The sequence below is a fragment of the Castor canadensis genome, chromosome 11 (genome assembly GCF_047511655.1).
Source record: "Castor canadensis chromosome 11, mCasCan1.hap1v2, whole genome shotgun sequence".
NCBI classification, from domain to species: domain Eukaryota; kingdom Metazoa; phylum Chordata; class Mammalia; order Rodentia; family Castoridae; genus Castor; species Castor canadensis.
In genome coordinates this window covers 131,553,170-131,577,778 of record NC_133396.1, presented here as the reverse complement: position 1 = coordinate 131,577,778, position 24,609 = coordinate 131,553,170, and the positions used below count along the sequence as shown (strand labels likewise).

Here is a 24,609-nt window from a genome sequence, read left to right as displayed (position 1 = left end):
TGTCTGACAACTACACTTTTCACTCTTGCTGCATCATTTCCAGAAGTGTCTTTCCACCCGCAGGGGTCCCCTGCTGATCCTCCTTCCCACAGCCCCTCAGTGGGCACCCCCTTCACATTTTTCCAGCAGGCCTGGTGGTGTGCGTGCACAAGCTCGATGAAGTCTGCTTCTGTCCTGTGTCCTGTGTCCTGTGTCCTGTTAGCAGCCCACAGCTGGTGTTGTTTCCTGTGCTGGACTTCCCGCTCGCTGGTAGCTGTGCTTACACTGGACATATTTGGGCAAGGGACAGGGCTACGCCATGCACCCTCTCCTGCCTGGGTCTAATCTGGTGGCAGCTGAGAGGGGGACCTGTGGATGGCTTTGGTTCCACTGATAGTGAGGATCCCAACTCTCAAGAGTCCCCAGAGAGTGATGCCAGACTCCCACTAACAAAATGCAAGGTATAGAAAAAGGCACAAAAGGCGGAACTCTAGAATCTAGTGGATCTGGGTTCTAATCCCAGTTCTGTAACCAACCAATGTAGGCATGAGAATAAAAACCAAGTGTGAAGTGTTAAATGAGATGATTTTCCCACAGCTTGGCAGGTAAAAACTCCATGTGAGTGCGAGCAATGGAGTTAATAATAAACATGAAATTTTTAATGCCTTTTACAAACTGAAAATGCTTAGACAGCGGTTGCTAGGTAACACACGCTTTTATCCTTTGTACTTTATTTCCCCCATGACTTTTCAGTCAGATTTGTTCTTGATTAGATGTCCTTTGGAGGGTCAGGAGCGGGTGTTGAAATGGTGTTTGATGAGCTAAACAGCTGCTCTGTGCGATCATCCAATCTCGTGATTTCTGTATTTTTCTTAAGCATTTCTAAAAACATTTCCACAGGGCTGAAGGTATAATTCAAACAACATGGCTTTTCACTTATTATTTATCATAATCTTGGAGAAAAACAGTCTAATACCTGACGAATTAGTCTTAAAAACTGTGTTTAATGCTTTGAAGAAGTGTTAGTTTTAAAATCTGGGAGATGGAAGGTCCTTTGTCTCTTCACTGCATGCCTTTGCTCTTGGAAGCCCCTTGCAGAGAAGTGATCTAACTTCATCGCCGGCTTCGGTCACAGCCAGGTCAGCTGCCAACTTGTTGGCCCTGCATTTCACTGTGCTGGAACTTAAAAACCTGTCCTTCATTTTCTGTTAGTTGAAGATAAAGGTCAGTGCTCAATCCACGGGTAATCCGAAAAATAAAAATTGAAACCAATATTTAAATCCTGTACTTCGTTTACCTTCTGATTGCAACCACAGTGGGGCCTAGGCTGCCCTTGACCTTGACACGGTGTATTTGCTGAGCCAGCATAGGGCTGCATGGGTCTTGTGGAAATAGTGTTTGGTTCGTCCTGAATCCCTAAGCTTGAAATTCCCATGAAACAGTCCTGGATCTACCGTGGCAGCCTGAGCCCAGGGGACATCGGTGGACCTGCTGCCTCCCCCAGCCAAATCAGAGCAGCTCCTGGTGGTGACACTTCCCCAGCACGGGCAAGATTGGGTGGAGAGACGTTTCAATAAAATCATCCCTGTAGGAAGATGGAATGACTAATACTATCTGAGAGCCAAGCACCATCTGATCTTGTGGTCATTTCTGTTCAGACACTGAAAAGCTGAGGCGAAGACACACTTGGCTCATTGCAGGGTCTGTGGCTGGCGCCATATTTTTTGAGCTATGGAAATGTATCAGTGATTCCCTTTACTACTCAGGAGCTGGCTACAAGAAAACCGGAAGAACATAGGTACTTCCCGCCTTACATGGGTGATATCTGGGTTGAGTGTGAGCCGATCACACATTCTCAGTCTCCTCCTCACACAAGACTTCGCGTTGACCACGGCACTAACGTAATCACGTATAAGGTATTTTAAAAATCTATAATCACACTCTTAATGGGGTAGGGGGCAGCTTCCTTTCAAAATACAAGCTCGTGAACGTCTCCCACTAATCTTTCCTGTTATTTTCTCAGCCACACGATTGCCCAAATCCAAAACAGATTGGTAATAGGGATTTTCTGTCTTTCACATACAAATACACACCCATGAACCGTTGAGTGAATTATTAATTTATGTCCGAAAACTGGATAAGTATTTGGCTTTAAAAATCCTATGAGATGACCACGACTAGTTCCCTTTCCCTTTTAGGTCTCTACCACAAACACCCTCTCTTTTCTTTTTTTGAACCATATGATTCAAATAAGTATTGATAAAAATGGTTTTTCGAATAATTGTTTTTCCTTCATCGCAACCTCTGATCTCACTGGACTGAATTTTAATGAGCTAAGGGAAAGGAGGTAAGAACAGATAAAAAATATATATAACTCCTAAAGAGTTCTTATATGGGGCTGCATATGTGGCACTTGCCCACCAAGGGCAAGGTTTTGAGTTCAAAACCCAGTACAACCACCAAAAGAAAAAAAAGAGAGTTCACCTATGGGCAGCAAGTGGCAAGGATCTTACCAATTGTCATGTTACTTTTTGGAACAACTGGAAACAGAACATAGGAAGCGACAAACCCCACTGACTGGGAGCGTTTGAACGTGGCAACAAAAAGAATGCATATGTACTTAAATGTGATTTTTTAGTGACCTCCAGCCAGTGCCATCCCCCAAGTATTGTAGTTAACACAGAGGGCACTATAAATGTAGTTATGTAAAGTAACGGTTAACACACTTAAAGAGTGGCTAGGAGCACTGTAGACAGCATTAAAATACTCCATTCTCGTGTCAGGCACCATGGCTCAAGCCTGTAATCCTAGCTACTCAGGACACAGATCAGGAGGATCTCAGTTCAAGGCCAGCATAGGCAAAAAAACATTCGAGAGACCCCATCTCAACCACTAGCTGGGCAGGGTAGCATGCCCCTCTCATCCAAGCTATGTGGGAGATTGAGATGAGGAGAATTGTGGATCCAGGTCAGCACAGTCAAAAAGTTCATGAGATCCTGTCTCAACAGAAAAAGCTGAGTGTGGCTGTGCACACCTGTCATCCCAGCTAGTGTCATGGGAGGATCGCAGTGCAGGCCAGCCCAGGCAAAAAGTGAGAACCCATGTCCAATAACCAGCGCAAAAGGGCTGGAAGCATGCCTCAAGCAGAGGAGCCCATGCCTAGCAAGTGAGGAGCCCTGAGTTCAAACCCCAGGGCCACACAAAACAAAGCAATCAGTTCCCTTTCCACTGGTCTACTGTGTGTCTCACTCAGAAAGGACAATCTAGACTTGCCAGAAGTGTGGGCAAGTGTGAACAGGTGAAATAGCTTTCATAAAAATTTGAAGAAAAGAAATTGTAATTCACAATAATGTAGATTTTATAAAATACCTTTACAAATGTCTTTATCATTTAAAATTTGGATTTTAAAAGAAGTGATATGATAATATTCTTAAATCCCTGAATTTCTGTTTCTGCTTCTGGTTTTAGTCTGAGTTTATCTTCATAAGTTAGGCATTCAGAATTTGAAACAGAAATGTATTCTGTAAACTTTTTATCAAAAATGAAACCCGGGCTGGGCTCAAGTGGTACAGCACTGTCCAGCAATCATAAAGCCTTGAGTTTGAACCCTGGTACCTATAATAAAGTAATTAATTAAGCCCAAATGTAATACCTAAAGTAGCATAGAGTTCAAATTGCTGGGTCTTAATTAGTGAACTATCAACAAACACTAGAGTACCTTGTAGTAGTTTTCCACAGTGTTTCTTGATACTTGGAAGACAAAATCTGCCTTCTAACATATTTTTAGATTGACTTGACTTGACTTCACTTTTTAAAGCGGTTAGTTTTTACTCTTTCAAGCAATTGTGTTATTTCAAATCTAGGTTTCCAGTCTCTGTTGAAATGGAGATAAGGGCTGTGTTGGAGCTCAGTGGTAGAGCACTTGCCTCCCACGCTCAAGGCCCTGGACTCCATCCCTAGCACCTCAGGAAAAAAAAAAAGTAGAAGCAAAAAAGGATGTTTGTTGTTGATTTAACAGTGATGGGATTCGAACTCAGAGCCTTGAGCTTGCTAGGCAGACTCTCTAGCACTCGAGCCTCTATGCTAGTCCAAAGCTGAAGTTTTTAGTGCCAAGTGTGGTAGCACATATCTGTAATCCCAGCACTTGGGGAAGCAGAAGCAGGAGGATCCCAAGTTCAAGGCCAGCCTGGGCTACATAGTGAGATCCAAAAAGGGAGTCTGGGGTGTGGCTCAAGTTGTAGAGTACACGCTTAGCAAGCGCAAGGCCCTGTGTACAAACCCCAGTACCACTACAACAATAATATAAAAATAATGAGCAAGATGAGAGAGAACAGAGCCCAGAGAGGCGTGGCTCTCCCTGCCCTCCAGGCACACACATCTGAGCTCACCCTTGCATGACCAGGATGTTGAAGAAAACATCTTAGGAGTTTCCTGCACACTCAACTCCTGGCACTGAGGCAAGAGTGAGACAGGCTACACAAAAGACACTGATTATTTCAGATTATTTCACTGATGACTGCCTTTTTGAAATGTTTTCTGCTGCTCTCCTGGAAGCTTCTTTTGCCCAGGGCAGCCTCCTCTCTTCTCATCTGTGTCCATTTCCTGCGTATGCTGGCATCCCTTGCCACCCTTGGAGATCCAAAGGGTAGAAAACAGCCCGCCCTATGCAGCCTAGAAACGCGAAGCAGCTTCTGGCGATCAAACTGCCCTGTGGCCTATGGTCTACCCTGAGTTTAAAAGGAAAGGATTTCTGTAAAATGCTGAATTATGAAGGAGTGTCGATCGTATGGGGAGAAATCTCTAAAAGACCCCATCTTTTGTCTTCTAGACTTGCTGCATCGGAGAGGAACGTTTCATGTCATCTTTTCTCAATATCACACCTTATCTGCTAAATGGATGTTATATTCTCAAACGTTACCTTTTTTTTCCCTCTTAGAAATGATCTCAGAAAGTCAATAGTAACCACAGAACACTACCAAAGCTGAGAACACAGAGCCGAATTGGGCTGTTAGTCACACTCCTACAAAACAATATTTTAATTGGCCTAAGCTAATATTTGATCCATGTTCATAAAAGTTTGAAATCAAATAATTAAATGCAAATACAGTCTTCATCCCAAAGATGCTAAGAATGCCTTTAAGCTAATATTTTTAACAAGAACTGCTCTGCGGTGCTGTCTTGTAAATTTTATCATACCTGAGGCGCTTTTGCTCATTCGATTAGCTGGAAAGCTGAATTTATCCCGAGGCAAACCAGACATCTAGTCCAGGCTAAACCTAACAACTGGAGCTTAAATTTGGCTTAATATATCCCCACTTGGATCTGCCTACTTAATTCTCTTTCATAGGATAGCACTGGTTTATTCATGGTCTCGACTCAACACCTGAACAAACCCAACCTCGTATCTCCTTCTAAGAAAATAAGAAAATGTTGCAAAACCCACAAAAGTTCCTGACGGGAAATCAAATCCAGACTTATGGCTCAAAAACCGTTGCAGAATATGACTACAAGAATGGAGGGACGAGTTTTGCTCAGACAGAGGTGCTTGTGTGTGACTGTGGCTGTTTCCCGCTCTGTGTGGACAGATGGCCTTTCCTTGTGAAAGGATCAGCTCTGTGACTCTCCAGGCCAGCCAGGGCAGCTGCGGCCCCTAGGCTCATGGGCCAGCTGCTGAGGGCTGCCTATCTGTCAGTCTGTGTATCTGGGCTTGTTATCAAGTCTGTTTTACACACAACTTTATTGGAAGTTTGGGGCCAGCCAGGAAAATATCAAGTCCCATGCATCTTTAAATTCTGTTTCTTGGCTCAAAATGTTCAGTCATTTCCTGGCCTGAGACCTTGTTTTCGTCCCACGCTGGGGCTCGTCAAGGTAGTTTGCAGGGTCACCTGGTCTGGACAGGTAGATAACAATATCTGACCTGCCTCATGCCTTAAAACCCCGTTAACATGGCCATCTTAGAAGTAAGTACTCTGCAAATCAAATTGCAAATTTATACAGAAACATTAAAGTAAAATGCTCCAAGTCAGCTGATGTGAGGGTCCCTAACCTGGCACACAACCCCAAAATAGGTTTTCTGAAAAATATTCACACTATTTCTTTACAAACATTAAACAAATAAAATGCTGTTCCTTTTATTCATTGAACTCAATCTGTACAATTTTGAATCAAATTATACTTTTCCTAGAGATAAATTGTAGGAGATGTGTTGCTGTTATACTTGAAATTGGTTTTGAATTTAACAAGGTAATAAGCTTCAAAACTGCTGAAGAGTCTAACAGTTGGAACTACTGGCACACAGAAAGTGCCCAATATATTTTTGTAAAATTAATTTTATATGCTTTATGTTTTTGGGAACTTAAGACCAATTAGCAAGTTCAATTATACAGGCATTGATGTCCCTCCTGGGGCTACATGAGAAAGCAAGATGGTGACTGGAAGTATTTGGTAGCTCTTGCAGATCAGCAAGGGGATAAGTAATATAGAGATAAGATTCTTTGATTCAACAAATGGGAAATGGGTCCCCTATCATCCAGGCATCATGCTGGGCGTGGGAAAGACAGCCATACTGCTGACTTCACAATGAACAGTCAAGTGGCCGTAACACCCAGTGCCCCATGGGCAAGTGGATCATGCCATTGAGTGGTGTCTATTGGAGGCGTGGGGAATTGGGAGGAGTTGTCCAAATTAAGATCAGCAAAAACTAGAGGAGCCAGCACAGGCCCACCACATTCAAGGCACTGAAAGAAATTGGTGAGAGGGGCGAAATAAGACTGGAAAGGCAAATGCCAGAAGAATGTCTTTCATTTTTAACCGAAGGGCAATAGAGAGCAGTTGATGAATTTTCACCAGAGGGCACTCAAGGACACAATCAGATTCACATCGAAAGATATCTCCCTGGCGACAGTGAGAAAATGGATTGGAGGCCAGAAACATGGGAAGAATTGAGAACGGTTAGGAGGTTGCTGAAGTCATAAAGACAAGTTGTGGTGGTAGTGACAGAGTAAAGGACAGATTCGAGATATAATTAGAAACCAGACTTGCAGGACATGGCGTGACTGGATTGGAAGAGGAGAGGGTTGTGAAGGATTCCAGGACTCTGACTTGGGCTCTTACCTACATATCAGGTAATTGAACGGACATTGGTACAATCATTGGAGCAGGACAAACAGAAGTTGCAGTTTTGAAACACTGGAGAGAGCCGGATGGGGTGGTGCACACCTGTAATCTCAGCACTCAGGAGCCTCAGGCAGAAGGATCAGAAGTTCAAGTCTACCTTGGGCTATATGGGGAGACCTTGTCTAAGAGGAGGAAAAAGGAAAGAAAGAAAACACTGAAGAGACGAAGTTTTAGACATTTCGAGTTTAAGATGCTTCTAGCCCATGTGGACAGAGGCCCCCAATAAGTAATTGCATACATACAACCTAGAAGAGTCATGTCTGGTCATTGGGGGTGCCAGGGAAAGTGGCCATGGTGAAGTACGAGGTCCTGTGCATGGAAAAGTCCAAAGGAGTCAAAGAAAACAGTCACTCTTGGCACTACAGTCAAAACTCCCAGCCAGAATTCCTGTTTGAATCTTTCCCAAGAAAGGGCAGGGCATGGTGGAGTTTTATTTTTTACTTGCTATTATAATAGGAAAAAAAAAATTTGCCATGGATTTGATATGAAAGAATAGCATGTGTCAAACGAACAACAAAAGGAAAGGAAGAAAAAGATGTGGGTTCAGAATTGTTGGATTTATTGATGTGTTTATTCTCAGGGGTCTTTTCTCCGCGCTGAGCGCTAACCTGGTGCTAGGGACCTGGCAGCAGCCTCTGCCTTCAGATCTTTAAAGTGACAAAAATATGCAAAAATAAGAATCTATAGTTTAAGGATACAAGCACAGAGGGAATAGAAAATTCTGGATCGTGGTCACCTCTGCAGCATTCGAGGCTGGTAATGGTCTAGTTTTTTGCAGGTGTTTATTATGTTTAAAAACTTACATATACATTATTTAATCTTTTTTTTGGCAGTGCTGGGGATGAAATTTGGGGCACCATACCTGCGAGGCAAAGCAGTCTATCACTGAGCCACAGACCCAATCCCAAAAATATTTTACTGATGATAAAACACACGTTATTTACCATCTGAACCTTTTTTTCTATAGATTTAAGTTTTTATATTGTATGGCGACCTTATTTTCTTTACCTCTGTTTCTTTTTTTTTCTTTATTTTGAGAGCAGTTTTAGGTTCACAGCGAAAGTAAGCAGGAAGCACATGCTTCCCACACATCCCCTGCCCCCACTGGAGCACAGCCTCCCTCCAGCCCCCTGCCCATCTTAAACACCCCATACCAAGGCAATGCATCTGTCACAGCTAAGAGATCCACAGTGACACAGCATTGTCACCCAAAGCTCTTAGTTCACATCTGGGCTGACTTCTGGTGTTTCCCCTTCTGTGGGTTTGTAGGACGTGTGATGTCCTGGGTCGGCCAGACAGAGCCACACAGTGTGTTTTCACTGCTAGTGGCCTCTCTGCTCACCTCCACATTCCTCCCTCCTTACCAACCCCAGTAACCTCTGATCTTTTGCCTCTTCCACAGTGTCACATTGGTGGGGCCATGCGGTATGTAGCCTTTTGAAATTGGCTTCTTTCACTTAGCAATACTCACGTAAGGTTCTTCCAGGTCTATTCATGGCTCAATAAAAGATTTCTTTTTTGGGTAATTGTCTGATTATACCAAAGTTTATTTATCCATTCACCTGCTAAAGGTCATTTGATTGCTTCTAAACCTGCTATAAATATCCACATGCAGTATTTTGTGTGGACATAACTAATTTATTTATTTTTTGGGTGATAGTGGGATTGAACTCAGGTTGTGCTCTACCATCTTAAACACCCCCATCCCTTTTTGCTTTGGTTGTTTTTTGACATTAGGGTCAAGATCCACCTATTTATGCTTCCTTTGTAGCTGGGATAACAGGCGTGCACCAACACACTCAGTTTTTGGTTGGTTGGTTGGGATGGGGTCTCTTGAACTTTTTGCCAGGACTGACCTCAAGCTTTAATCCTGCTAATCTCTGCCTCCCTAGTGGATAGAACAACATGCATGAGCTGCCACACCTAACTTCATTTTAGCCATTCTTAAATCCATAATTCAGTAGTAGTAAGTTCGTCACTTTGTTGTCTGGTCAATCTCTAAACCTTTTCAACTTGCAAAACTACAATTCTATCCTTTAAACACCACCACCCACCACCATTCTACTTTCAGTGTCTGTGAATTTGAAAAGTCTCGTTAGCTCATGTAAGTGGAATCATAGAGTTTAAATTTTTGTCACTGGCTTATTGCACGTATCAAATGTCCTCAAGGTTCATTCATAGTTGGTAGTGTCAGAATTTCCCTCCTTTTTTAAGGCTGAATAGTATTCTTACCCCTCCGTGAGTGCGTGGATTCCTACCTACCACATTTTGATCTTCCATTCATCCATTCTTTGATTGATACATGTATTGCTTCCACCTTTTGGCTATTTTGCAGGGAAAATCAGTGTTCAAATATTTCAACAATATTGTAGAGCACAGGAATCCAGAGCTCCTTAGGAAAGGGAGGTTGACAGAGTCTTCTTTGAGCAGATGACCACAGTAAACAAAGTGAGGAGGTGAGCCTTACTTACACAGCAGGGGAAGAATCATCCAGAAGGAAAGGATGGCAGGTAGAAAGGTCCTGTGGCACAAATCAAGCTTGTTGTGTTGACAAAGCAACAAGAAAGACCAATGAGCGAGTAAGGCAAGCAAGTAAGGCAAGGAGATGTGCTCTTGGGGGTGCCCTACAGCAAGGGCATCCGTCTATCGATGCATGAGCCTCTGCTTTGTGCAGTGCCATCTAAACGATGCCCCTAAACTAAAAGGTTCAGTTCTTGTCCTCAGTGCTCACAGAAAGGACGCCAACACGCCATAGCACTCAGCTAGTGTAGGAATTTCGCAGGCTCTGAAGTTCAAGGGCAAAGGCTGCATTGGCTCTTGTCTAAGAGGGGTACTTTAGCGGCACTTAGCTCACTACCATGAAGGCTGTATGCTACCCAGTGCTTGAAGCCATTTGTAATCCACATCAAAGACCATCATGGAGAACTGAAATATCATTCGGACAGTGAAGTACAAAAGCAAGTGCAGGGTCCATGGCTGACTGTGGAGCGATGATTCTACTTGCTTGCTAGCAGCAAGAATCCTTTCTTCTTTTCAAAACTTCCATGTCTAATCGCACAGAATATTAGGGCTGGGAGGGACAAAGAGATTTTCAAGTCCAACTCTTGCTGTTCACTGGGTCCAAGTAGTGCCATGCCCAGGGAACCACAGGTAAACAGAGGCAGAACGAAAACTAGAAATCAAAAGCTGGTTAGTGAGGAGCGCACCTTCCTGTTGGGAACTCAAGTGCCTTTAGAAAATTGTGTGCTTTGATCACAAAACTGACCAAAGGACAGACAGCACCACAGGTGACCTCCTTTCCTGCCGCTGTCCTGAGCCCTGGCTCTTCTGGGCACTATGCTGGGCACTGGGCTAGTAGCATTTCATACACAGTGCTGAGGATGTCTTGTGAAGATTGCGCTCCTTCCTTCCTTCCTTCCTTCTTTCCTTCTTCGCTCCCTCCCTGTCTCTCCCTCTCACATTACTGGGGTTGGAACTCAGGGCTTCAGGCTTGCTAGGCAGGTGGAACCACTCCACCAGCCCCCAAGACATGATTTCTTAAATATCCTTTTGGATTGAGGGTGAGATAGACCTGCAAGCATTCACTCTGCTTTTCCAGTTTTCCTTGGAAAACGCACCAGGTATTGTTTTTCCCAGAAACATCATGGTGGGAAAATGAGCAGGTTGTTGTTAAAAACCATCTTCCAGCTGTGCCTTGGAAGCAAGCACAGCCTCCAAATTCCAGCTGTGCAGTTGTAAGAAAAATACACCTTGTGAAGAGGCAATATGCTTTTAAGTATTCTGGAAAAAGGGGAGTTCCTCTCCTAGCTTGCAAGAGGGGTCTTGCAACTCACTCCACAGGTCCACTCACTGAAACTAGGTCGCACCACCATTCCTTTCCGTGTCTTACATCTTGAGGTCAAGTCGTCTTCCAACTTTTTTGATCAGCGAGGCTCTTTTTTCTAAACCCTGCTAGGAAGTCAAAGACAGAGCAGCTCTTTGTTATTCTTAGCCTTGCACCTACCTGTACAGGTACAGATGGAAAGGGCTGGATGAGCACTGCCCGGAGACGTCCTGAGGAAGGTGCCCTTTGACCCTAGACTGTGCACGCTCTCAATCGAGACTGCTGTTCGTATTGATCTGTGGAATTTAAGATGCTAAAATTCCTTTGCAGTCAAGTTCAAGCTCTGTTACATGCCTGTGTCAGTGTGGATACTGTATTTCATTCAAATTCTCTACAGATCACTCATTCATGTATAATGAGACATTTTAGAACTATTTGATTACCAACACATCCCACACTATACCCGCAGTAGGTGGCAGAAACTTGTAGGCTGTGATACAGGGACAAGCTCTAGGAGTTGTTAGTCACTTGCCCTGCAGGCGAGTCCTTCAGGTCCTGTGGTGAGGGTGTAAGGGCATCAGAGTGAGATGGCTGTTCCTAAACTCAGGGTCTGCTTTTTACTTGTATTGAAACTTCCCTAAGCCTTAGTTTTTTCATCTGGAAAATGGGAGTGCTAATACCTTCCACCTAAGCCTCTTAAGAGGATTGGATGAGAAATGTAAGTAAGAAAAAGAATACATAGATGAGTGCTTACGAAGTGTTTGTTCCTCCTACTTCACAGCATCTTACAGACTTTGAGATCTTGGAACAGCCATTTAATCTCTCTGAAGTCTTAATTTCACAGTACCTGTAACAGCATCTCTAGATGGAATCCTGTACACATTTGTCTTCTACAATTTGCACTGACCCCAGGGGTTTCGCCACCACCCGAGTCCCAGGTCCACACCCTTATTTGTGGTCATTTCCTGTACATCTCCACCCACACTGTCTCATGTGCTCCTTAAACTCAACTTGGCTGTGGTCAAACTCCTCAAATCTGCTCCCCTCATGCCTTAACCTTGGCTACCACCCTCCCCCTTAATAAGTACCTGGAAGCCATCAGGATCATCTGCTTTCCTACCTCCATCAATCCAAGATCAATGATGACTATCAAGTCCATCTCCATCTTCCTGGCCGCCATGTTTCTCGCCCGAGTCCCTGTGATGGCCTCCTGTCTAGTCTCCTTCATGACCTGCTCCTTCTCTCCCCTTCTGCACGCATCAACCCCTTCCCCTACTTTCACCAGCACATTCTTTCTAAATCAACCATTTCCTTCTTTCCTGCAGCCTTCCAGTGCCTCTGTGTTGCTTTCAGAGCAAGCTCCACACTGTCTGGGGTATGATGCCCTTCGTGGTCCTAAACCTTACAGTTCCTCCCTGTCTGACCAGCCTGCCCACGTTCTCCACGCAGTTTGTACTGCTTAACAGTGTTCTGTCACCTCCCCCAGGAGCCCTTCTCGTCCCTTGAGCCCTGAGTTAGGTCCCCACCCAGTGTGGCCCCATGCCAAATTGTGTATCCGTATCATGTTAAGTGAGCCATTCGACACAGAGACTGACTTGTATTCCGGTATCTTCAGCATCTGACTTCAGCTGTCTGAATGAATGAGTGAGTGAATTCGTGAATGAGTGAATGAATGAATGAATTGATTCACACATTGTGTGTATGTGAGATAATTTTATGCACCAGTCAGGCCGGACGCCAGTGGCTCATGCCTGTAATCTTAGCTATTTGGGAGGCTGAGACAGGGAGTATCATGGTTCAAGACCAGCCCTGCCAAATAGTTCGGGAAACTCCATCTACAAAATAGCCAAAGCAAAATGGACTAGAAGTGAGGCTCAAGCAGTAGAGCACAAAACCCTGAGTTCAAACCCCAGTCGCTCCAAAAAAAAAAAAAGCACCAGTCAGTTGAAACAGCATGTCATTTCTACAAACAGTACACACTCTGTGTGCATACACTTTTGTGTACCGCTCCTGGGAGGATTGCCTTTTCTTGTCAGGATTTGTATGTAAAGGAACTGTGAATTGTGTGTTCTAGTTGGTAAAAATAGCTTTTTGTGCACATATCATCGCTGAATTTAAAATCCTGACTCTCAGGTTTTGCTGGAAAGTGAGAGTAGTAACTGATTTTAGGCATTAACACCAAAAAGTTCTGCCCTTTTCAACCCATTAACAGCCCAGACTTCTTTTTTCAGTGAATTTTGTTCATCTGAGAACTAGCAAGTTGCTCTCCACCCTCCAAAAGATCTTACAAAATTTATACATATTAAAATTTCCCCCTTCAAAAATGTTTTTAAAAATTAACTCCTTACAGAAGATTAATCTCTTTTCTCCTTTTCTGTATCAAAGGAAAAGGCCTTCTGGGGACAAACTGTGTGACAATTTTATAGACTATCCTGGCTCCCAAAGCCTCAAGGAAAAGAAATATTTTCTAGGTACAGAATGGTACCTCTTTCCTGCACCTTTACATCTTTTAAAAGACTACGTATGTCAGATCACACACACACACACACACACACACACACACACACCCCTCAGCAAAAGACAGTTCATATCCCATCCCCACCCGCCCCCTTATTCAAAGGACGTGCCTCTGAAACAGTGTGTGACCAGGGAAGGTTCCGGTCTGCAGCACTGCGGTGACCAGGGGCAGAGATGAGAATTTTCATCTTCGGAGAGTGCCCGGATGCTGTGTAGGGTAGGGAAGTCAGCGCTGTAATGTATTCGCTAGGACCTAAGGGTTTGCTTCCCAATAAGGATGGGAAGAAATCCGAGCACCCCACTGTGAGCTTATCACAACGCTGCTTCATAGAGAAGGTTGGTAATTAGTCCCCGAGTGAATAAAGTAGAACAGACGATACGAGACTGGTACTAAAAGGGGACGCACAAAATGGTCTTGCCCATCATCAAAATTTAAAGGCTATAGAGAACGGGCCAGTGCTGCCTAGTGAGTTTACGTGCAATTTCTAACACAGAATTTGTAATCATAGCATTCATTAATGAGTGTTTTCAAATTGTGTGAAAATGAAACTTATACAAATTTCAAAGTTGTACCCAGAGTGCCAAGGGAAGGGGAATCGTGAGATCCGGGTATAAAATGCCACAGAACTGGGGGGTTTTGATCTCATGCCAACCTCGGTTCTTCCAGCTGGGAGTCTGCTGCTCAGATCCAGATGTGGGGCAGTGCTGTCCAATGTGGGAACCAAATGCATGTAGACCATGTAATCACGTGTCCAGATTCTGTGTCCTCTTATAACTTAATATCAGCTCATCGGCGTCAAGATCAGGTCTGGTGTCACAGACTCCTGCTGTAGATGGTGAATATTTCCAAGCGTGCCACCAGCCACTCATAGCAAAGGGCGAGGCTTGATTTGGAGGAAGGGCATCCAAGAGAGCATGGCTCAGATTTTAGATTTCTATCTAAGTTGATTTCGTCTTTAAATTTGTATGAAAGACATGAATTTGTATAAAGATGAACTCCGTGGTTATCGTGGCTGCATACTCAAGTTTCTGGACGATTCCTGAAAGTGAAATAAACATGAAATCCTAAAGAGAAAATTCCAGGTCCTCTGGAGGTGCTGTCATCTGCATTTCGGCACTTACCTTCTCCATTTTACGTCCTTGAGAAGTCATCTCTGTGAACTGTTTAGACTCTAGTGGCAACCACGGTTTGCCTGCCAGGCCCAAAGAGACACAGGATCCCAGCCAGGGACAAAGTCCCATCCCAAAGAGAATGCCCTTCACTAAGCAAAACTGACCCAGCACCCTGGTGTACTTGCAGTTAAGTAGATGGGGCCAGGTCAGAGGCAGGCAGAGCAATGGTGCATTAGCTAACTTGCCAGCAAGGGACCATAAATCAGCCAGAATTCCTTCTTCTGTTTTTTGAAGCAGGGTCTCACTATGTAGCCCATGGTGGCCTTGAACTCCCAATTCTCTTACCTCAAGCCTCTGAGTGCTGGGATTACAGACATGCACTGCTACAACCTACTGCTTTCTTTGCTTTGTAAACCTTTAATGTGAACATCTTTGCCACCTGTATAGTATGAAATGAAATAAACATTAAACAAGAGAGTATCTTTGGGGGCAATTAGTGTAAGTTTTATTATATTTAATGTTAAATTCATTGGAGCAGTTTAATGGGATAATTAATTGTGTTGTGTGAATTTAACTCTGATCATCTTTAGAGAAAAATTGGGCATTTGGTCAAAGTCCAGGAAACTTGTGTGTTTTCCTGCCAGAAGGAAAGTTGCATGTTTTCAAACTTTGAGGGAGAAAGGTGCCAGTTTGAAGCTTGTTTCGAATGCTAATCTGAAGACTGTAAATGATCATTCTGTACTAATGCTATGCAAACAAGTGAACTCATCATCTATCCTTTGTTTTATGCCTCTTGGAATTTCTTTCCCCTTAATGGAGTAACCTAATTTATCACAAGATGCTAAACCTAGTCCTCCAAAAAATGCATTTATCAAAAAAAAGAAAGTTTTAGAAGCAACTTTCTAAAAAATACTACTCTCCATTTATCTTACATTTTATACTGCTCCAATTCCTACAGCCTCCCCATTCGTCTCTCTTGACTATTGTTAGCTTTTCTTGCTTTGGGGAGGCATTCACTTAGCACAAAATAATACTCCAGTTCAAAACTTTTATGGTTACGTTTCACTCACTGCAACACAACACTCACGTGGTTTCCTGTGCTCACTGAGATAAAACATATTGAAGGTATTTCTGATGGTTTACATTTTATAATTTTGAGCCGAGTATAACTCTAGATCCATAACTATGTTTGTAAATATTTTTGAGTAGCATAAACTCATGCTTACGGTATTTTCTACAAGGTAGATGGAAAAATGCTTTATTAACTCTGAAGTACCACGTGTATAAGACGCATGTCTAGTGGACACCATGCAGCTTCCAACTCAAACACCTCCAGAAGATGCAGAGAGCCCATATGTAGCATTTGTTCATCTGGACCACTCATTAATAAATAATCAAATATTTTTGCATTTCCCATCTCACTTTGAAATAGAGATGGTGGCCAACTCTCACGTTATGTATCCATTGCAAGGCTGATTCCTCACTGTTTTGAATTTGGGTCAGAGACTCGGGGATATAAGGAAGAAGCATGTTTAATGCAAAGTTATGGCAAAAATGTAAACACTAAAATCATCCTGAACGCTTCAGCAGCGGACACAAGGCATCCTCACTGTGGGTCTATTTAGAACTCATACAAGTAACTTGGACAGTTTACCCTATAGAGTTCAAGTATTAGAAATGAGTTACCATGGTAACATTCACTTTCACTTAGTGCACCTAACCTTTTACTCATAGTACATGGTTTTCTTGAGAATCTTATTTATTTTTGTCTAATTAGAAAATAAAGGGTGGGGTGGTGGTGTCTGCTTACTTTCTGTGTAGGGGTATGTGTAAACACACACATCTGTGTATTTTTTTCCAGCAACTTCTACATACACATTGTATAAAAGTTCTACAGTTAACATAAATCAACTCCAGAAGAAAAATTCAATGTTCTGTTTTCCCTTGCCCATTGTCTGTGTGTGTATTTGTATGTCAGTCTGTCTTTTTGATTCTCTTATTCAATATTTATAAGGACCTCTAGGGAAGATGTCTTAAAACAACTGGGTGATTGCTGAGAGTAGGCAGAGTGAATTCCTGTGTCCATACAAGTGATGCAAGACCAGAAGAAAAAATAAAAGAGCCAGATTTTGGAAACCACATTCAGGTGAAAGGGCACGACCATCCTGGCCTGTACTCTGCCTAAAGGACAAGACTTTCATTTGATTAAGATCATTAGTCACTGAGATATATATTTTAGAGAGTTCCCGGTAGCGGCTCTTGAGTTGGCAGTCACTGGAGTGTACCAGATGGTTCATTAACATAGGCTAGACAAGTCAAAGGCTTTCAGAATCATTTAGAAAATGTCAAACAGAAACAAGAACCCTGTCACTTCTTATTAGAATTAACTACATCATACCCTGGACACAGGTTTCACCTTGGGTCAGAAAAATTCATACAGAATTCTATGAGTTGTGTAAGATACTGGGCTAAGATAGGTCTTTCTCTGGGGACTCATTTCCCGGTGATATATTATGATCCCTCTACTTGAGGAATCCTTTTGTAAGATATGGGAAGAGTTGACCTTGCTCAAAATCCATTGGTGGCTAATTGATTTGAGGTATATGCAGAATTACAAGAAGACATTCTTTTAAAGTCCTTTTGTGATCATTTTCCCAAGCAGCTTGGTGAGTGAATATTCAGCAGCAGGTACAGTACGCCTTATGTCCAGAGGAACAGCAATTCAAATGCCATTGAAATGTTGTGTTGTTTGTTTGTTTTTTCAAATGCAGATGTCAAAAATCTGGAGAATTTCCAGCTGGTGGAAGGCGTCCAGGAACAGGTCAACGCCGCCCTGCTGGACTACACCCTGTGCAACTACCCGCAGCAGACAGAGAAATTTGGACAGCTTCTTCTTCGACTCCCCGAGATCCGTGCCATCAGCATGCAGGCTGAAGAATACCTCTACTACAAACACCTGAATGGGGACGTGCCCTACAATAATCTTCTCATCGAAATGTTACATGCCAAAAGAGCGTAAGCCACAGCCCCTAGGAGCTCTGCTGGGAGAGCAGAGAGGAGATTGGGGGAGGGGAAAAGAACAGGAAGAGGAAAAAAAAAATACTCTGAACTGCTCCAAGCAACGCTAATTAAAAACTTGGTTTAAAGATATTGAATTTAAAAAGGCATAATAATCAAATGCTTACTAGCAAATAAATGATGTATCAGGGTATTTGTATTGCAAACTGTGAATCAAAGGCTTCCCATCCCCAAAGGATTCCTCTGAAAGACATTGGAGTGGAGCGAATGAACTCACACATGGATTCCAGCACTATGTCAGAACAAAAATGGACACAGAAGTTCTTGTATATTTAAACTGATCTCCGCTATGAAGACGTTTAGGAGCTGATCTGTGTTATTAATTAGGCTTATGCAGCGGGGGATCTGAGCATACGGAATGCCTCCGTGGTGAACTTGAACTACGGTATCAAGAATGCATCCGCTGGACCTGTGACTGCCCCTCCCTCTTCCTGGACAGGCCCAGCACCTCTGCCCTGTGGTCAGGGAATCCATACTGAGGCCCTGTGTAGCTCCACTCAGTCATGAATTCTGAATGTCTGTGTCTTAGACCTGCAAACAGCTAATAAGAACAGTCTATAGATAAGTCAGCTTGCCATTTCAATACGTTCTGGTTTGTTTTGTCACAAGTTCATAATTTTTTTTAAAAGCAGGCAGTATCTCTCTTCTATCTTATAAGCATTAAATAAATTAAGAGCTGCTCCATCTGAAAGCAAGATAGATAGATCTTATTTCTGCTATTGTTGCTGAAATGTGGCTATGACATTTTTGGATTTCATTAAGAACCTCTGGCCAAAAGGCTTCTTAGAATACATCTGTCTCTTCAGTCATCAAGGTTTGTAGTTCATTTAAAAACAGAACATGAACATCTTTTGCTAGGATGTCAAATAGTCAGAGTTCTAAGTATTTGAAAATAAAAATTGAAGCATGTTAAGCAATGCAAAATGAAAAGAAAGATGGACTGATAAATTGATGGACTGGAAGTTCTTTCTGGTTATTTAGGGTTCACCTGAACACCAGCGCAAACAGTGGTTTTTTTGTTTTGTTTTGTTTTGTTTTGTTTTTAACATACGACCCAGAAAGATACTAAAGTAATTTCAGTCTTCCCCAAAGGGGAAAGGAAGAGAGTAATACTGACCTTTCTAAATCATAGACCAAAGTCTGCTATAGAACAAATATTGGAGAACAAAAAAATAGCAAACAAACTCTCCAAACAATGCCGTCAGTATTAGTAACAAACAATGCCACAGGAATGAAATCTTGCCTTATTTCACCATTCTGAAAGGTAGCTGTGCAGATGTGGATGAACATTTGTCTAAAATAAAGTATTAATACTTTAAAGTCCAATAAAATATAGTGTTTACATTCTTTTAGTCCTGGGGGAAGGGGGGCAGGGGGAATTGTGACATTACAAAATAGCAAAAGCAGTAATTTCTTTAATGTTATTTTTCTGATTGGTAATTATTTTTAACTGTACTTAATTATTGTATGTCGTGAGACACTAAAATCAAAAATGGGAATCTCATTTAGGCTTTTAATTTTTTGAGATTATTGGCAGCACAATCACTTGTAGAAACTGTAAAAAATAAAGTATCTCCTAGTCCCTTAATTTTTTCACAAATGTTTCTGGCTTTTGAATAGTTTATTTATATTGTATATCATAGTTTCAACTGTAGACAATTATGACGCTAATTTATTGTTCCTTGGTTTCCGCCTTTGTATAAGATATAGCCAAGACTGAAGAAACCAAATATATGTGTTTACCGTAGCATGTCTTCAAGTTAGTGAACCATAGTTCAGGGATATAGAAGGGTCTTAATGAATTAAAATCACCCACTTGATTAAATGTCTGTAAATCTTCATAATTCTTACTGTAGTTTATTTAATACCTATTGTAAATTATGTGACTTGTAGCTTTCTCTGCAAATAAATTTAATAAGGTGGAGTCTTACCTGGTTTCCCATTAAAACATTGTAAGTTGTATACCAAAGATATTAGTTATCACTTCAGTGTGTACAGAGAGGATTATTTTATTAGTTTTATTAATGACCTCTACTTCTCATCCCCATGAAGGGTACACACTGGCTAAGCCGGGCATTGGTTGGTGTCTAGCCTCAGTCGCCTGTGTTCTCTTCATGACTCAAAGGACAATGGAAAATCATTGGTCAGAGCTCAGAGCTAAACTATTCAGGAGAATGGCGGCATCCTTGCTCCCATTGGAGTTGGAGAAAGACATGTGGAGAGGAATGGTGGTGTCAGTGGGCAGTGGTTCCATCTCATTTGTGTAACATGGGTGGTGACAATTATGAGAGTAGAAGGATACTTATTTGGAGGGTCTTTATCATTGCAAAAAAAAAAAAACAAAAAAACAAAAAACACCGATTTCTTAAAAACCGTGTTTTATTTTAAATATATAGTACTCCCCACTGAATATTAAACCTCAAAATTGTCAATTATTAGTAAGTTCTTAACCTAGTGGATTATACCCTGAGGACAGTCAGAAATACAGGCAACATCCACACTGCTGATGACACCAAGGACAGTGCTGATAAGAAGCATGGACCTGAGCCAGTGTCTGTGGCCCATTTGAAGTTGGCCAGTTGACACTTCTCAGATACTAATTTTTAACCAGTTAGCCAACTGCCTTATCAATTATGGAATTTATTAGCAAAAGCAGACTCAAATAGAAAGGTTTTTGGCTTCCCTTGGTTCATAATAGTTGGTCTTGGTTTGTACACAGACAATCTGTAATGTCTGAACACTTGTAATACAGACTTAGACTTGAATCCATGCAGTGTTTAGAGTGTGAAGTCAGTTACTTGTTGACGTTTTCTTACTGTATCAGTGAAATACATATTGTCATGTCGGTTCTTGCCAGGAATTTCTCAACAAAATGGAATTTTTTTTTTCAGTATTTCAATAAATATTGATATGCCCAGCCTGGTGACTTTTTTTCAGTCTTTATGTTGTCCTTATTGTATTGGATACTGAAGCTTAAAAACCTTTAGATTGGATACTTAAAAACCTGACCAGGAGTGGAATCAAAAGAATTTCACAGGAATAAATGCTTTCCCTCTCTAGACACCTTCCAGAGTGGCCTGTTGTCCTTCCTTGGATAGCCGACCCTTAAACACAGTCTGTGCATCATGGTTTTATGTCATTTACTCTTCTATGACTGACTGGCACAAAAATCTTAATACTGTCTAACTTTTTTGCTGACCAAAGCCCTGATAACTTTTGTAAGAGCTTTAGCTGGTCAATCCTCGGGCATCTTCATCTTAAAGCCTGCACGACACAATACACTAGTCCAAGGACGAACAGAAGTTTTCCTTTTTGTTTTATTTGTGATGCTGAGGATGGAACCCAGGGCCTTTCAAGTGCTAAGTGACTTCTCTACCATGGTGCCACACCCTGGCCCAGAAGCAGGGCCATCAGCAGGCACACTTAAACACTATGCCATTTTGTCCCTAAGCTATGATGACACTTAGGATTTGCTTCAGAAGGCAAAGACACTATGAAAACTCTGGCATCAGGTTACTATGAAGTATACAAATATTTATCAAGAACTCAGACACAAAAGCCTTTATGCTCTAAGTTTAATCCTTAAAATAGATGTCTAAGAAGTCTCTAGAAGTTAGCACTCCTCAGTATCAGTAAACCTCTGGAGATGTTTAAAGAACAAAATCGCTGTGGAAGCCATTTTGGAAATAAATAAAATGTGTATTACAAAAATAATAGAGAAGCCACAAAGCACTGACGGTCGTTAGGAAACACAGTGGTCCCGCCCTCAAGACTGGCACCACACCAGCTAGACAGCGCCTTCTCCTAGGATCCTACACACAGCGAGGAGTCAGACGAAACCCTGCACGGAGGGCTTGGAGAGTCATGGAACTGAAACTTTTGAGCAACTATGGTGGCCTATGAAATCCATGTCCCTTGTCAATCTCAAGGAGGAACTTTTCAAGTGATTCTTGCTAACATGCCATAAACTAGAAAAATACTCATATTTCATTGAACTGTAACATACAGAAAACTATACAGCTTAACAATTTTTTGCATATGTAGACACCCAGTAATCATTACCCAGGTCTAGCAGCATGAAGAACATAGCTTTTTTAAGTGATTATATACATTTTTAAAAAATTGGTGCAGAAAGTTTTTGCCAGCCTGACAGCTTGCAGAGGTCACTGAGACAAGAGCAAAGGGGCCTAACCCCCATCGCTTACAATAACACACACGAAGTTGCTAAATCCGTCATCAGGAGGCAGCCCCAAAGGAAAAGGAAAAAAAAAAAAAACAGCTCATGCTGATGGGCATTTGGTTGTTATATTCGGTATTCAAAATAACTCGGAGAACACTTGTACCTTTAACTAAGTTTGACATTCGGTTTGAAGCCATCTCTGATGTATATTTTTATGAGAACCATGTGGAGACTTTGTTCAACATAACAGAGGTCAAAATGCTACAATCCATAGTGATCTTGACATTTCCCTGAAATAATAAAGACCAATTTTCCTTAACGCGGTACAGGAAGTGTATAGTTTAGTCACTCAAAATAAATATGCTTGCAATACTTTAACTGTTTCACATAGGCATTTGTTTTATGTTAAGTTAGAAATTAATAATTCAGTGACTGGCGTCAGGCTATGTTTGCGGTATTATTGGTAGAAAAGCCTTGCATGTTTGTTGCTAGGAAAGAACAAAAGGAGTGTAATTAGACTAATTGCTGAGAGTCCTGAAGAGGGCTTAAACCCAAACTGTGAGGACAGGAGTAAGGGAAAGAGGTGTCAGCCCTCCAGCTCCAATCTTCAGCGAAACCAACATGGCTCAGACCCAAGGCTACCCCAGAGGTCCTGTGGACTCCAGCTGGGCTCCCTGAGATTCCAGGTCAGGTCTGAGATTTTCCTTAAGACAACATAGTTGGGCATCTTACCTATCCTCACCCCTCCCTTGTGTGCTCTCGCTTTTATCATGTGCTCATAGTCCAATCCCCTTGTTGTGTTTGCCCTTGATCTAATGTCCGCATATGAGGGAGAACATACGATTTTTGGTCTTTTGGACCAGGCTAACCTCACTCAGAATGATGTTCTCCAATTCCATCCATTTACCAGCGAATGATAACATTTCGTTCTTCTTCATGGCTGCATAAAATTCCATTGTGTATAGATACCACATTTTCTTAATCCATTCGTCAGTAGTGGGGCATCTTGGCTGTTGGCGAGGATGCGGGGAAAAAGGAACCCTCTTAGACTGCTGGTGGGAATGTAAACTAGTACAACCACTCTGGAAAAAAATTTGGAGGCTACTTAAAAAGCTAAACATAGATCTACCATATGATCCAGCACACAGGTTACTCCAGAGGCACTTGCACACCATGTTTATTGCAGCACTATTCACAATAGCCAAGTTATGGAAACAGCCAAGATGCCCCACCACCGATGAATGGATTAAGAAAATGTGGTACTTATACACAATGGAATTTTATGCAGCCATAAAGGATAGGTAAGACACCCAAAAAACTAGATAGCATTTGTTGCCCTCAATGCAGAGAAACTAATGCAGATACTTTAAAGTGACCGACGCCAATAGGAGAAGGGGACCAGGAACTAGAGAAAAGGTTAGATCAAGAAAAATTAACCTAGAAGGTAACACACACGCACAGGAAATCAATGCGAGTCAACTCCCTGTATAGCTATCCTTATCTCAACCAGCAAAAACCCTTGTTCCTTCCTATTATTGCTTATACTCTCTCTACAACAAAATTAGAAATAAGGGCAAAATAGTTTCTGCCTGGAAGCAAGAGGGTAGGGGGGAGAGGGAGGAAGTGGGGGGGCTAAGGGAGGGGGTGGGGGAAGGGGGAAGAAATGACTCAAACATTATATGCACATATGAATTAAAAAAAAAAAGACAACATAGTTGGAAAGAGCCAGGGAGAGTTGTGACACTAAGCTGGGAGCATAAGGCCAAGGGTGGGACTCAGTCATTTCTATGGCACAGGTTAGTGCCTGGCATCACAGACCCAGCTCACAGTTTCCACAAAAGGATCACGCTTCGTAGGCTTGCAGACCATGTCACTCCTTGTGTTATCAGCTCTCAGCATGTGACAAAATACCGGAGGTAACTAAACTACAGAGGGAAAGATGTGTTTTGACTCACTCTTTTGGAAGTACCAGGTCATTGTCTTTGGACTGTACCAAGGCAACACCTTATGGCAGGAGCATGTGGCAATGCAAAAACCGCTCCCCTCGGGGTCAGAAAGCAAAAGAGAAAGAGGAAGAGGCCAGGGTCCCACAATCCTCTTCAAGCGTACACCACCAATGACATAAAGATCTCCCACAAGGCCTCACCTCCTAAAGGTTCCATCACCCCCCAGCACCACTGTGGGGACCAAGCCTTTAAGTCGTAAGCCTTTGGGGAACATTCAAAATCTAACTTACATAGCACTCACATTTGTCTCTTGACTTCGGTCAGTAGTGGGGCATCTTGGCTGTTGGCGAGGATGCGGGGAAAAAGGAACCCTCTTAGACTGCTGGTGGGAATGTAAACTAGTACAACCACTCTGGAAAAAAATTTGGAGGCTACTTAAAAAGCTAAACATAGATCTACCATATGATCCAGCACACAGGTTACTCCAGAGTTGTGACACATCTTCACTCTTCAGCTTTACAGGGACACCCACTTTCACCTGAACGGATCCAACAGCAGCCTCCCATCCTTGATGGCCTCAGGCACCCCTCCTCAATGGGGTGACACCCATCCCAGTGAGCAATGCCTGCCCAGGGCCTCTTCGGTCATGGACTTCTCAGTGGAACCCAGACTGGGATGATCCATGGCCCACCCAACGGGCGTCACACCAAATCCAGCATCACAAATGTGCTTCACGTTCTGTCGGAGGGACTCACATGTCACCTCCACTCCCTTAAGCATGCTGTTTAGCCAAAGAA

At 42.5% G+C, this 24,609-nt stretch overlaps 1 protein-coding gene across 6 annotated transcripts in view; it reads left to right on the top strand.

The window, feature by feature from the left end:
* Nr5a2 (nuclear receptor subfamily 5 group A member 2) overlaps window positions 1-20,603 on the top strand; it is a 130,953-nt gene extending 110,350 nt beyond the window's left edge. For all 6 annotated transcript variants that reach the window (XM_020186838.2, XM_020186837.2, XM_074048691.1 and 3 more), the window contains one exon: window positions 17,380-20,603. In XM_020186838.2, coding sequence (XP_020042427.1) covers window positions 17,380-17,627 — 248 coding nt within the window. In that variant the 3' untranslated portion in view covers window positions 17,628-20,603. The remainder of the gene's footprint in view (window positions 1-17,379) is intronic.
* The last annotated feature ends 4,006 nt before the right edge of the window (window positions 20,604-24,609 follow it).